At 25.3% G+C, this 13474-nt stretch overlaps 2 protein-coding genes across 2 annotated transcripts; one reads left to right on the top strand and one right to left on the bottom strand.

Annotated features, from left to right (window-relative positions):
* Nucleotides 1–995: 995 nt before the first annotated feature.
* On the top strand, nt 996–3936 carry LOAG_06648 (hypothetical protein; the record flags this gene model as incomplete). Its single annotated transcript, XM_003142186.1, has 8 exons — nt 996–1098; nt 1423–1528; nt 1941–2079; nt 2302–2368; nt 2694–2848; nt 3070–3241; nt 3384–3547; nt 3670–3936. 8 exons carry the CDS (start codon nt 996–998, stop codon nt 3934–3936), a joined length of 1173 nt encoding a protein of 390 aa, XP_003142234.1.
* Nucleotides 3937–6120: 2184 nt separating this feature from the next.
* Nucleotides 6121–13142, bottom strand: LOAG_06649 (hypothetical protein; the record flags this gene model as incomplete). Its single annotated transcript, XM_020447196.1, has 9 exons — nt 6121–6522; nt 8020–8171; nt 8594–8687; nt 8988–9163; nt 9428–9591; nt 10328–10420; nt 12144–12254; nt 12521–12567; nt 13015–13142. The coding sequence occupies 8 exons, from the start codon at nt 13140–13142 to the stop codon at nt 8082–8084; spliced, it is 903 nt and encodes a 300-aa protein (XP_020302547.1). The 3' UTR covers nt 6121–6522; nt 8020–8081.
* Between the last annotated feature and the right edge of the window lie 332 nt (nt 13143–13474).

A 13474-nucleotide genomic window follows, 5' to 3' on the forward strand; every position in this document is an offset into this window, starting at 1 on the left:
TATTATTATTATCATTATTATTATTATTATTATTATTATTATTATTATTATTATTATTATTATTATTATTATTATTATTATTATTATTATTAATTATTATTTTTATTAATTATTATTATTAGCAGTAGTAGTACTATCGTTTTTATTATTGTTGTTATTATTACTACTGTTATTTTTATTATTAGTTATTATTACTATCATTAATATTGTTACAGTTATTATCATTGTTATTATTGTTATCATTATTATTATCATTATTATTATTGTTATTACTATTATTATCATTATTATTGTTGTTGCAATTTTTTGTGACGATTTAAGTGCTGCAAAGAATTTTGTTCATTTCATTTGTTAATGATTTATCCTGAATAATTTTAATGGAATTGAACAATTTTATGCGTTTGGTTTGGTTTTAATTACGAGAAATCAATGCTATACAAAGAAAAAAAAGTCAATGCTTTTTAAAAATTGCACGAAACTTTTAACATAAATTTTCTTCCCGATTTTTTCCTTAATTTTATTTCATTTCAATAACTTTAAAATTTCTATTTCAATAATGCTTTTTTTTTCAGGAACAATTTGGAATTATATAGGGAGTCGATGAATATAATCCAAACGGGTACGAAATACATATGTATATATTCCAATGATAATATCGGTCTTTTATTCACCGGACCATAAATAAATTGATTTATTAATTGATTGAGTAGATAAATAATATCAGATAATTAAATGAGCTTCCAAATTTTTCTATTTTGCTTTTTTTTTCCTTTGATGAAATTATTATTTTAACAATCTATAACTGCTTTTTATCAATGATTGACAATTGTTTTTTATCAGTAATCGATTACTGCTTTTATTAATAATCGGTAACTGTTTCTCATCAAAATTTTGCATGGAGTTAAAGAAGGCATACAAAGTTCTCTTGAAGGAATATATCAAAATTAAATTAATAATTCCAGAAGGAAAAAAAAGAAACACTGAAATTTTTGAAAATGAGTGAGCGTTATCAACGTTGGTTGCAAATTTTCAAACAGCTAAATGAACATTCACCAACCAAAGAAGATATCGATTTGATTGCTCCATCACATATTAAAGGTGATTACTACTGTGCACGTTGTAAAATATTGTTTTATTCGTTGTCTATGTCAGAAATTTTCCTCCTGAATTACCGTATACTTTTCAATATTCTCGAATTAGTGGTGGATATAACAACTTTTTAAAATTTCAATTTTAGAAGCTAAAATATATTTGCTGGTGACGTTGAGAAATGTTAGGAATGTTTCCTGTTTTTTTGATCTCTTTAAATGCCTACCATAAAAAAAATTAGTTTGATTTGAGATCAAATATTGAGAAGAAGAGCAAGGAACTGTTCATGTAGTTTTTTCTTTCATTTCTAGAAAAAGGTAGTCGATGTTTTAGAAGAATATCTGAAGTTGCATGCACCGGAAAAAGTAATTCCGAAACCGATTCCAAAAGTGAAACTCAAACGGTCATTCGATAAACGAGATTGTCTTCCTGAGGTATGGTAATTTGTTTAGTGCTATTATGTTTACACTAGTTGTAGGTTTCAAATTTTTGGTTTGCATTTATTCAAAATTTGTTTATTCCAATAATATGATTTAGTCCCTTGCCAAAATATTTCCTTTATTGGTCTGTTATAATCAAATTATTCATCATCCTGTAAACTGCCTGACCCACTTACCGTCATTTATATTTCACATGAAGTGTAATCGCTTACGCAAAACATAAACTATCTAAATTAATTTGCTTTGATTACCAGCGGAATCACGATATTTTTAATATTTTGATTTTTGACTTGTGAATGATACAACATTAATGTTGGAAAATATCCATATCGTGAATAAATTAGGTTCGGTAATGATTTTCGGTGCTTTAATATGGGTTATAGCTAATCCATTGTATGGCTGAGCTCATAGGATACATCAAGACGGAAAGGAAGAATATGAAGATAATAGATGTTTGATTACATTACCGGATGATGAAGGATCACCGCACTCTCAATCTTTGAAAAAAATATTCGAAATGTATGAGGAGGAGGAGGAGGAGGGAAGTGAAGTAGATGGAATCGCAAAATTATTTCCAAACAAAGGGAAAAGAAAGTTAAGGTCGAACTAAGTATTTTTGAATTTGATTAATGTCGTAAAAGAATTTTGGTTAAGTGGTGAGGTTTTTTTTTTCGTTTTTTCCTCTTATTTCTCTTTCTAGAAATTACAATGCTGAAATTAATAGTGTTTTAATATATTTAAATTTGTCGAATCTGGAAGAGGCTGTTTGCAGCCAGTGTTGAAGAAACACCGCGTTGATGTGACGAATGCTTCAGGGTGCAAAGCGTTATTTCAGACTAGTAAGTTATTCTAAATTTGACGAAATGGAATAAATAGATTTGGAACATCTATGTCCTTTGGAAATGAAATAGACAGGTGGTGAATTGAAACGTTATTGGATGTTGAACATTGAATAAGCTATAATTTACTTTTTGAATTATTTACTTTTTTGAGAGCTTATTATAACTTCAAAATATTATATGGTCATAAAGTGGTCCTTGAGTAAGTTAGTGGTTTAGTCTTTGGAAAGTTTTGGCACATTAATGAAGTTCTAATTTCATAATTTAAATTACTTTTATATTACATTTTATATCTTGATTTTAATATATAAATCTTATATTTTAGAGGATTCATCATTATTAAGGCGGTCACCTCGGAAGCACCCTTCATCATCGTTAGTTCGTCCTACAACACCTGGAAAAATCAGTTCTTTCAAACCAGTGGCACGTCGAAGCCTAACCAATATGCAGGAATCAGAAATCTTTCAAAATGTGGAAAGAGTAAGAATTGTTTTTCTTGCAAATCAAATCAAGACATCATTTGCAAATTTTTTCAAATAAAACCATTAAATTATAAATGGTTTTAAAAGAAGAAAAAAAAAATTTTGCAGCCGTTTACGAATTTTATAATACCGGAATGTAAATCTCCTGCAGACATCGCTCAATGTATGTTTACTTGTTTTTATTATTTCACTTAGCTTTTGTACGATTTACTTTTTCAGCCCATAGAAAACAAAGAATTTTATTCTACTCATTGTTTCTTCCATTCCAAACGTGATGAAAAAGCGCTCCTTTATGTCGCAAAATATGATTCATTATACTTTATTGAAACCCAAAATAAAACTTTGCATTTTGTAATACAGCTTGCAACACGAATTGCTAATAGTGATGAAAGTATTTTATTGATTGCGCTTTTTATACTTTCAGCAAGTTTCAGCTTTTTTTTACTTTTTTACAAAATGCAGATGCTAGTAAGGATTATTAAAAAGCACGTTTTATTAGGTTGTAACGTTTATGTTTTTCTTTTCACGTGTAGTGCAACCTGGTGAGCAGATATTACGTCGTTCTCCACGGAAGCATCCTTCGTCGTATAATGAAGTTCTATTGTCACCACAAAAACCTTTGCTATTATCGCAACCAATCGTTTGTCGTCGTTTAAGCAGTCTGCTCGGTTCAATTAGTGATATTGAAAATGAAAAGGTAATTTTCATTTTATTAACCAAACTTTGAAACAAATACTTTTCCTGACATCACTATTTACATTACTTATTCAAATTCTGCAAAAAAAAAAAATGTGAATTCTCATTTCTTATTTTTTTCAGGAAAGTATCACTTTAAATAGTTCACTTGAATCAATCAGTAAGGAAGAAAATGATGAGAATCTGAAAGAAGATTCACAAGAATCAAACAATGCATGTGCCGAAGAAGAGCAACAGCCATTTCTGGATGAAAAAGAATGTTTGAAAAGAAAAACGAGAAGAAAAAATGAAAATTACCGGCGTTTAAAGATGAAAAAGAGTTATGTACATGGTACATCATTGGCAAAAAAGAATTTCAGAAAATGGCGAAGGACTCGTAACAAACGGTGATGCATGAAACTTGCACATTCCTTAATTATTCATTTTCTTAATTCTCTGAAATATTGTTGCCTTCTCTTTTGCATTCCATCCTTCGTTTTTAATCGTTTTGAGTTTGACATTTCATTCAAAGTCAAATTCGATTTGTTGTCATAATTCAATCCAATGAATTACTTGCTAATGAAAATTTCTGTTGCACATATTCACGGAGTGATAAGAATTCGATCATGCAGAAGATGAAATTTGAATAACTTTTGTCATATATGTTCGGTTAACGGGAAAGGCAAACGAGAACAGTTGAGAATCACAATTAATGCATACTTCCATAATGCTAGAATAGAAGCGAATAGACCTAATTCTCATCGGAACGCAAAAGGATTGCAAACTTCCCCAAAAAAAAAGGGAATTTCTTTTTTGAAGTCTTTTTAATTTAACTTTTATCTAAAATTCATATTTTATAGTTTACTTATCGTCTGTGAAATCTGGACACTATGATTGGTAAATATGCCAATCAGAATTAGCAGGCATATGGTTATTGGGTCAATTTCTATGGTTGGATTATTAACTTATTTTGACAGGGTTATTTGTCGGACTTATTGAAATCTACTGGTTCATTACTGGATTAATTTGTTATTGTGAGTGAAATTGTAATTAATGGATCCAAAATATTTGACGAAATTTATGAATTTTAGCCTACTGTTGCATGGTATTATCTAAGTAATTCACATAAAATTCATCTATTTCAATTAGATTTCCTATGTTATAAGTAATAGTACTAAGTGGATGATTATGTCAAATCAATGAAAATTATGAAAAGCGTTGTATTTGACCGTAATTTATAAGGACTTTGCATTATTTTAGCTAGCTAATTATGCTAACCACTCAATATACTTTGGATTAAATGAAGAGAAGTTTGCAAAATGTATTCGATTGGTACTTCTGAAGCTATACCATTGTCACCTATTTCTTTTTTGTATGAGAACATAATTATCCCGAGATTTCTTGAACATTATTTCAGAATATAACAAATGAATGTTGACTTTTGAATTTCAACATTATGCAGGACAGATGCAAATTATGGATATAAAAAGGAAAAAAATGATCTTCAGAATAATAATAGTAAAGAAAAAAGTGTAAAGCTAGTTAACTAGAACAAACAATAAGGTAAATTTGATATTTTATTCATTATCAGTGATATTTAGTTACAAATTTTAATATGTAAAAGAATTGAAAAAAAAAAAACAAAAAACAAAAAATACATATCGTTTGATAAAGTTCTCTTCTCATTAAAATGATTACAAAAATACTCCAAGAATGAAATTAGATAACAATCCAACAAGTATTTCTTTTTCATTTTTGAGTAACTAATTAATCATTTTCAAGTATTATTATCGCTTCCTGATAAACATATACAATATGAATAATATTTTGGAAATGTATTACAAAGTTGTAGAGGCAAAAAAAAAAAAGAAAAAGAAAAATAGCGAAGAACAAATGTTCTTCCAAATACCCTGCTCAAATACGAGGAACTTGGAAGAAAAAAACATCACTTTTTTTTTCCCTGCCTTATTTATTATGAATTACCACTATTAGTATTGTTTCCACTTGATATAATCAACAATAGAAGTTATCGATTTCTAATTCAAATTATTTCTTATGAATTATCAATTTCTGATTTAGAAATATTATAGGTAATTTTGCCTTTTTTTCATCAAACAATCAATGAAATAATAGACTTTCATCTACTGCTAATTTAATAGTTGTGTTTTTAATTCGATTACTTTTAATTTCTGTAAATTTTAATACTTTTAATTCTACTATTCATTAATTAAACAATAGTTTTTTTTTGAAACTTTTCCTTGCACAATTACTTAAAGCTTCACTTACGAAATGAAGAGATCACAAAAACAAAACGTTAGCAAATGTTACACTCATTTTTAATCCTAACTTTACGGCAGTGATAAATTAAACTGATATCATAACATATCAATCCCAATTTCGTAGTTTATAAATCATAACAAATAAATATGAATTCATTTTGCATGATTTAATAATTCCAAAAACTAATTTTTTTTCAGCATTTATTTCAAAAGTAATTAAAAATTTAACAAACTGCAAATTTATTTAATTTCATTTTTTTGAAATTTCAAAAATTATCTTCTCCTACACTTTCATACACTCCCCATTTGTTCTATTGGGATAACTGATATGATAGAATAAAACATGAAATATATGAATACTCCTTGTTATCACAATTAATGAATGCCTCAAGATGTGTCGTTTTTTTCTTTTACTTTCTTTTTCAATTAGATAGTTGAATGATTGATTAATTAATTACTTAATGAAAAAATCTTTCATGGAAACTATTATCAGCATCAATATCATCTAATTTCGATGCTATAGGATGTGTTAAAGCTGGTGACGGTGGTGATGGTGACAATTTCGCACGTTTCTTTTCATCATCAAGATAATTCTTCCATAATGCTGCCACAATATCTGTTGTAATTAAATCTCCCGCATTTGCAGCAATAATTCGTAGGATAAAAATGCCATCTTTACGTAAGCAACGATTAATGAAATGTTCCAAAACATTATGTGCTATAATTAATAATTAATTATTGTACAAATTCATTGTTATATTTTAATTTGATTTAAATTTCTTTTCTTTATTTGGATTTTTTTAGAAAAACAAAAAACAAAAAAACTAACAAATGCATTAAAATATCATAAATGAATGAAATAAATGATGCAAAAACTGTTCTTGTAAAAAATTTAAAATATGATAATTTTATCACAAACAATTAAATTGTGTTAAATTTTTTATTTAAAATTACAAATAAAATTTTTAAAAATTACAATGGTTAAAGTATCATAGTAAATTTTAAGAAATTCAAAAAAAAAGGAGAAAAAATTGGTAATAAACAAAAATGAAATGGATTATAAAAATTAAAAAAATCGATTTAAACTTTCATTTAAAATTACAAATAAAATATTTCAAAAAATTACAAGCGATCGCAATATTTTGGTAATTTCAAAAATTTCAAAAAAGAAAGTGGGAATTTAATAATAAATAAAGATAAATGGAAGTAATATAAGAATTGAAAAAAGAAAAATTGATTTAAATTTTCATTCAAAATCATCAATTAATTACTTTAGCCAATTGCAAAGCAAATACGTTTTCTTAATTTTAAAAACGAATGGATGAAATATTAAAAAAAAAAGAAAAAATTAGGAAGGGAAAAAATGAAGCGAATCTATATGCTAACTGTTTATATTCTCACTAAATTTTAAATGATATAAATTGTTAAGCAAAAAAAGTGGAACTCGATAATTTTAAAAAAGTGAATCACTGAAAGAATGATTTAATAATTAGTAAAGCTAAATGTTATCATTGGATCATCAATTTTATCATTATTACAATTTTTTTCTTTCCATTTCCTATTAGTTTATTAATTACTTTTGCAATGCAAATAAAATTTCACCAGATGAGGAAAAAATTAAAAATATGGTTTAACAAAGTTTAACAGTAAGTAATAAATCTAATGGTGAAGTTTTACAACAAAGTTTAACAGCAAGTAATAAATATAAGTAGTAAATCTAAAGTAATACATAAAAAAATAATTTTGTCGTACTCAAAAGTTATTAAACAATAAATTTAGCATGCTATTAGAATAAAAGTTTTTCAATTTGCAAAGCATATAACCAAAAATAATTTAATTAAGTATAATTTGTTTTGGCGAATTTTTGTAAGTTAAAATTCTAGTAAGTAATAAAACTAAAGTAATACATTTTTTTTTTTTGAATTTTGTAGGTAATAAACCTAAAGTAATATACAAAAAATGTCGTATTTTCAAACATCTTTTCCCACCTTTCTTTCTTTCTTTTTTTTTTGTATTTTGTATTTTGTCACAAATTTACGATGGGAATTTATTCATATAAGAATGAAAGAAAAGAAAAATTTTAATAAGATTAGAAAATTTTGAATTATAAGAAAAATTCTTTCAAATCTTTTTTTTTTAAAAAATTTCATTACAAAAAAAGCTTAAAAAGACTTTCTCAAAGAAAAATTTCTACTAAAAAATTTAATTACATTACCTTGTCCATCCAAAAGCCCATAAACACGTAAGTACTGAGCAATGAATGAATATTGTTGAGTTTTAATGAAAGACATGCAGTACCAATATATTAACGAAGCTATTGTTGCTACGATCAACCAATAGTATCCACCACCACAAAAACAAATATACCTACAAACAAATAATTTCCACATACTATTAATTAATTAATGAATTGCATATATTGAAGACTAATCTTTTAATTACATTTTTTCCAAATTCTAAAGAGTTCCATAAAAATTTTCCTTTCTTATATATCTTATCAAAGTATAACTTTAAATAATATTAAAATGTACGTCAAATAATATGGTAAAGTGTAGTGTACGATAAACAATACGCTACTGTATAACGTACAGTACATTAGTTACCTAAACTAGAAATAACTTTGTGTAATTAATTACGGATGAATTAAACGAAAAATTTTGAAATAGATGGAATTTTGAAACACGCATAACTGTCAACTAAATATTTGTATCATTGTTAAGTTTTTTCTAAATCAATTTTAATCAACCTTAATTTTAATTAAATTTGAAATATTTAAGCTGAAAACAAACTTTTTCATTGAACATATTAATCATTAGAACACACTGAACAGTATGTCTATGCTTGTTGCCCAATACTCGAACATCAAAATCACACATTGTTACTCTGAAAGCAATCAAATATTTTTGGAAGAAAAAGGGAAAAAAAAACTACAATACTTAATTTTCAGTCATTGAAATCAAGTATTGAAGTCCCACTTTTCTTCTCATTTCAAAATCTATTTTTTTTATTTCATTCAAAGCTTTCGACATTTCAAAATCATGCGAAAAAATTTTAAATTATTATTTTATTTATAAAATCTGATATAGTATTCGAATTTCACAACATCTTTGCAAACTAGTAACTTAACCTTGGTAATTGATATTGATAATTCAACATAAAAGACGAAAAAAAAAAACCTCAAACCTCGGGAAATGTCCTGATTCTTGCCATTCGCGGCCGTTTGCTAAATCACGAAGAATCTCGAAACCCCAAAATGTATAATCGGTACCAATGAAGTTATTCAATATGATGAACTGTGTAATAGCTTGTAAAAGATAGATAAATTTCACCGACATGTACAATAATGTCAGATATGTTCCCTAAAATTAAATTAAAATTAAAAATTTCAAATTAAAAGAAACTTGAACAATTTTTTTTCAAATTAAAATTCAATCACAATTAATATATCAATATTGCAACCTTACAATAACAACAATTAATTCATTTGCAAAAATTAAAGTAAAATTAATTATTTAAACTTGTACATCTGAATTTATCATAAATTAACAATTTTAATTTAAACATTCCAAATAATAGCTTATTAAAAAAATTTTAAATTTTCATAATTAAAAACCAAATCATACTTTACGTAAAAGGAACGATATCGGACTTTGACGTATCAAATTTCGTTGTGTTTTTAATGAATCATAAATATGCGTTGCTACGACAGTTACCGAATCTTTTCGCTTATCAGATTGCATATTGCTTACATCTTGTGACATTAATACAATACCTTTTAGAGCTATTCCTAAAAAATAAATAAGGTCAAAAAAGAAAAAAAACGATGAAAATGTATGAAATTTAGAAATTATTTCCTTTTTTGAAAAAGTTATAGTCAAAGTATTTAATAAATGAATAGATAAATTTAATTTAAATTCAAAACAAAAGGCATATTTACCTTTTTTCTGCAGTTTTTTATATATACAAACATCTATGATTCTAACAACTTAATCACTCATTCTAATCATAATTATCAATTTTCATTTTTAGTAAAAGTTACCATTTCTTTTATTAAATACTTTAATCATCAATTTTTAATTATAGTTAACAATTATTTAATCATAAATCACAAATTATCAATTATCGAGCACATCTGTACAAGTACACATAACATATACACATAAAATATACGTAATACGCATACGGTAACGGAATTACGTTAAGTATTTCTAGTACAACTCAGACATTTTTCATTTAGAATTAAAATGAATTAAAACTCATTAGTGTTTATTCAGTATTTTCACTGAAACAAAATCTCAAAAAAAAAGAAAAGAAATTTCCGATAATGTGAAAAATTTTTGTTTCCTTATCAGATAAATAAAATTTTTCCAAAATTTTTCTAACAAATGTTTCAGGAAAAAAAACGTCAATAAAAAATTTTCAATTTTGTTGATGAAATTTTCGATTAAAACTGGTTATTTTAAATCAAATTATTTTTCCAATAAAAATAAATAAATGAACAAAAAAAAAGAATCAAATTTCACCTGATTGCCAATTAAGTAATCGCCAAATTAGGCATGGTAGATAAAATAAAATGCCCTGTAAGCCCAATATGAATGGTACCCATTGATAATAACCTGAAAAGAAGCCAACTATTATGTTACAGAAATTTAGAATGTTTGAGAGGGAAAAAAAAAACTTTTTTCTTTTGCTATAACATTTATTTATTTAACAAGTTGTAAACAATATTTTCAATGAAAATTTTCAGAAAAATAAACTTTTACTAAATTTTACTATCATATCTGACAATATTTACAGTAAAATTTCCATTTATTAAGCAATAAATTATATTGTCCAATAAATCTTATTGTTTTATCTGAGAATAAAAAAAACTTTAAGTGTGAAATTTTCAGTTTTGTTGATTAAACATTATATACATTTAAAGTAAACTTTCAATTAAACTTACTGCCTAATTGGCATTCATTGTATATATTTAAAGTTAATTTTTAATTAATCTTACTGTCCAATTGACATTATATACATTTAAAGTAAACTTTCAATTAATCGTACTGCCTAATCTTGGCATTGCATACATTTAGAATAAAGCTTCTAAAGTAAACTTTCAATTAATCTTACATGCTAATTGTCACTGTATACATTTAAAATAAACATTCAATAAATCTTATTGGTCCCTCACAAAAAAAAAAAAAGCAAATTTGCATTTGCATTTGACGAGAGAGAATTGTTGGAAGGTCACAAACAATTCCATCTTGCTTTGCTTTTTTCTTTTTTTTTACATCCCAATAGCGATGAAAAATACCCGTAAAAAAATGCATTCTAACATTAATGTTTATCAAAAATCATTCATTCAACAATAAATCAATCGCCATTAAATGAATGGCAGAATTTTGTCGCATACAAATAAATGCATTTTGTGGTAACACTTTTTATTACAGACATTTTACTGAAATACCAAAGTAACTGATATCGGAATTGAGTAAAACTTTATGCATAAATACGAATTCATTTAATCCATTATCCTAATCAATAAGACTATTGATTAAATATGATAATTAGGAGATTAACGCCTAAATAAGTTGAATTAGTAAATGATATTGAAATACTATTTAGAAAAAAAAAACTATTAATAGTTTTTTTTAATTTGAATTAATTTGGAGTAAATAGCATTCACAAAAGAATATTAATTGAAAATTTACAATAATGATTAATTTTCGAAAATTTTTCAAAAATTCAAAAAAAAATGAAAAGAATTTAAAAGATTTATTTAGTTGTATTACCATAATATTTCCTAAGAATTCTTATCTATCAAAATGAAATTGATCAATAATCATATATATTTGCCTAATTTACAGTTCATTCATTTATTTTATCTACTCTGAAATAAATGAAAGAAAAAAAATTTTTTGTTCTCTCTCAATTCCTTACAAAAAGGCTAAAAAAATGAAAAAAGAAAATTTACATAAAATTTCTTTGTAACATGACTGTGAAGGAAAAAGAAAACACTTCCTTTATTCCAATCACTTTCCGGTTCGTTAATGTTTTAGGTAACTTTTTTCGTACATACATTAAAAAAATTAGAGAGGGAGTGAGAGAAGTAAAAATTCGAAATTTAATTTTCGAAATTAACAAATTGAATCAACAAAAAAGAATTAAATTAAATTAACAAAAAAATTCTAGTTAAATTAACAAAAAAAAAGGTAAAAGAAGGGAAGGAGGAAATGGTTATTAGGCAATTTTCTTTTTTTTTTTCTTTATGTTTTCGTTCTCTTTTTTTACGTTTTTATTTTGTTTTTCATTTATGCATTAAAATAATAATTCCATCAAAGTAAACAAACGTACCAATTTCACGCTCTTCACGTTCTTGTAAGTCACGTGGAATATAATGATTCAGTGGTAAAAAGTAAGTATTTTGTATGAAACAATAATTTTCGCTGTACTGTTCCCAAGCACCTGAATGTAAAAAAAAAAAAATTGATTATCAAATTCTCGATCTGATAAAAAGAGGGAAAAAAGCGACGATTTAAAATATTTTCAGCAAAAAAATGAAAAAAAAAATGATTTTCTCAAAAAAAAGAAAAAATGAAAAAATGATTTTCTCAATTATGAATATAAAACATGTGATATATTTGAACGGTTGAATTGATTAGTAATGATGCATCACTAATTTATTTAAAAACCGAACTTTCTAATTTCTCAATATTCAAAAAAAAAAAAACCAGTAAATTGCGCCGGAATCCAACATTGAATCGGTTGTCCAACATACCTTTCAAAAAAAAAGCTTTTAAATCAATTAAAACATAGTGTAACAATAAATGCAAATTAACAACTTGCAGAAATTCAATAAATAAAAGAAAAAAATCAAATATGATTGTTCTGGACTTTTCTTTCATTAATTAATTTTATTATAATCTTTTAGTTCAATTTTTTTCAGTAGCAAACTTTATATTACAAAAATTTTTGCATAAATTTATTACCTAAAATGTAAGGTATAACTAATAGAAGTAAAGAATAGAAAAAAAGGAAAAATAAGATTGTTAAAGGTTATAAACTTGGAATTGCTTGAAATAAATATGTAACAAATGAAGTAATTAGTTAATTAGTTAACTAGTGCATTAGTTAAATAGCTGTTAAATTTTATCATTTTTTTAATGTTTTGAGATTTTTTCTAATTAATTGCAAATTATAATTATAAAATATCTAAAAAACGAACTGTTTAGCGCTAAGTGTTAATGCAAAAATAACGAGCAGTAAAGGTGTATAGTAATAATTGAGACGATCGATGGCATCATCATCGAATTGTGGTTTCAGACCCTTCAAGAATGCATCCAGAAATAACATCCTAAAATTACACAACTAATAATAACATCCTGAAATTATGCATCCATAAATGACAGGTACAAATTTGGTAAAAATGACATACTTACAAAATTGCATATAACATGAATTTCTTATTAGTAAAATAGAAATACAGTTAAGGAATTGTGGATTGTACATAAATAATAAAAGATATAAATATTTTTTAAAAAAAGGAGAAAAAAAAAACATACAATTATTAATTGCGCATAAAAAAATTAAGAAAAATTAAGAAAATATAAAACTTCAGGTAATTTTCAAATGAATCATTATCTTTTAAACATATCTTCTCAAATGAATCATTCCCTCTTTCTCAT

This window comes from Loa loa (assembly GCF_000183805.2).
Source record: "Loa loa unplaced genomic scaffold supercont3.354, whole genome shotgun sequence".
In the NCBI taxonomy this organism is placed as follows: Eukaryota; Metazoa; Nematoda; class Chromadorea; order Rhabditida; family Onchocercidae; genus Loa; species Loa loa.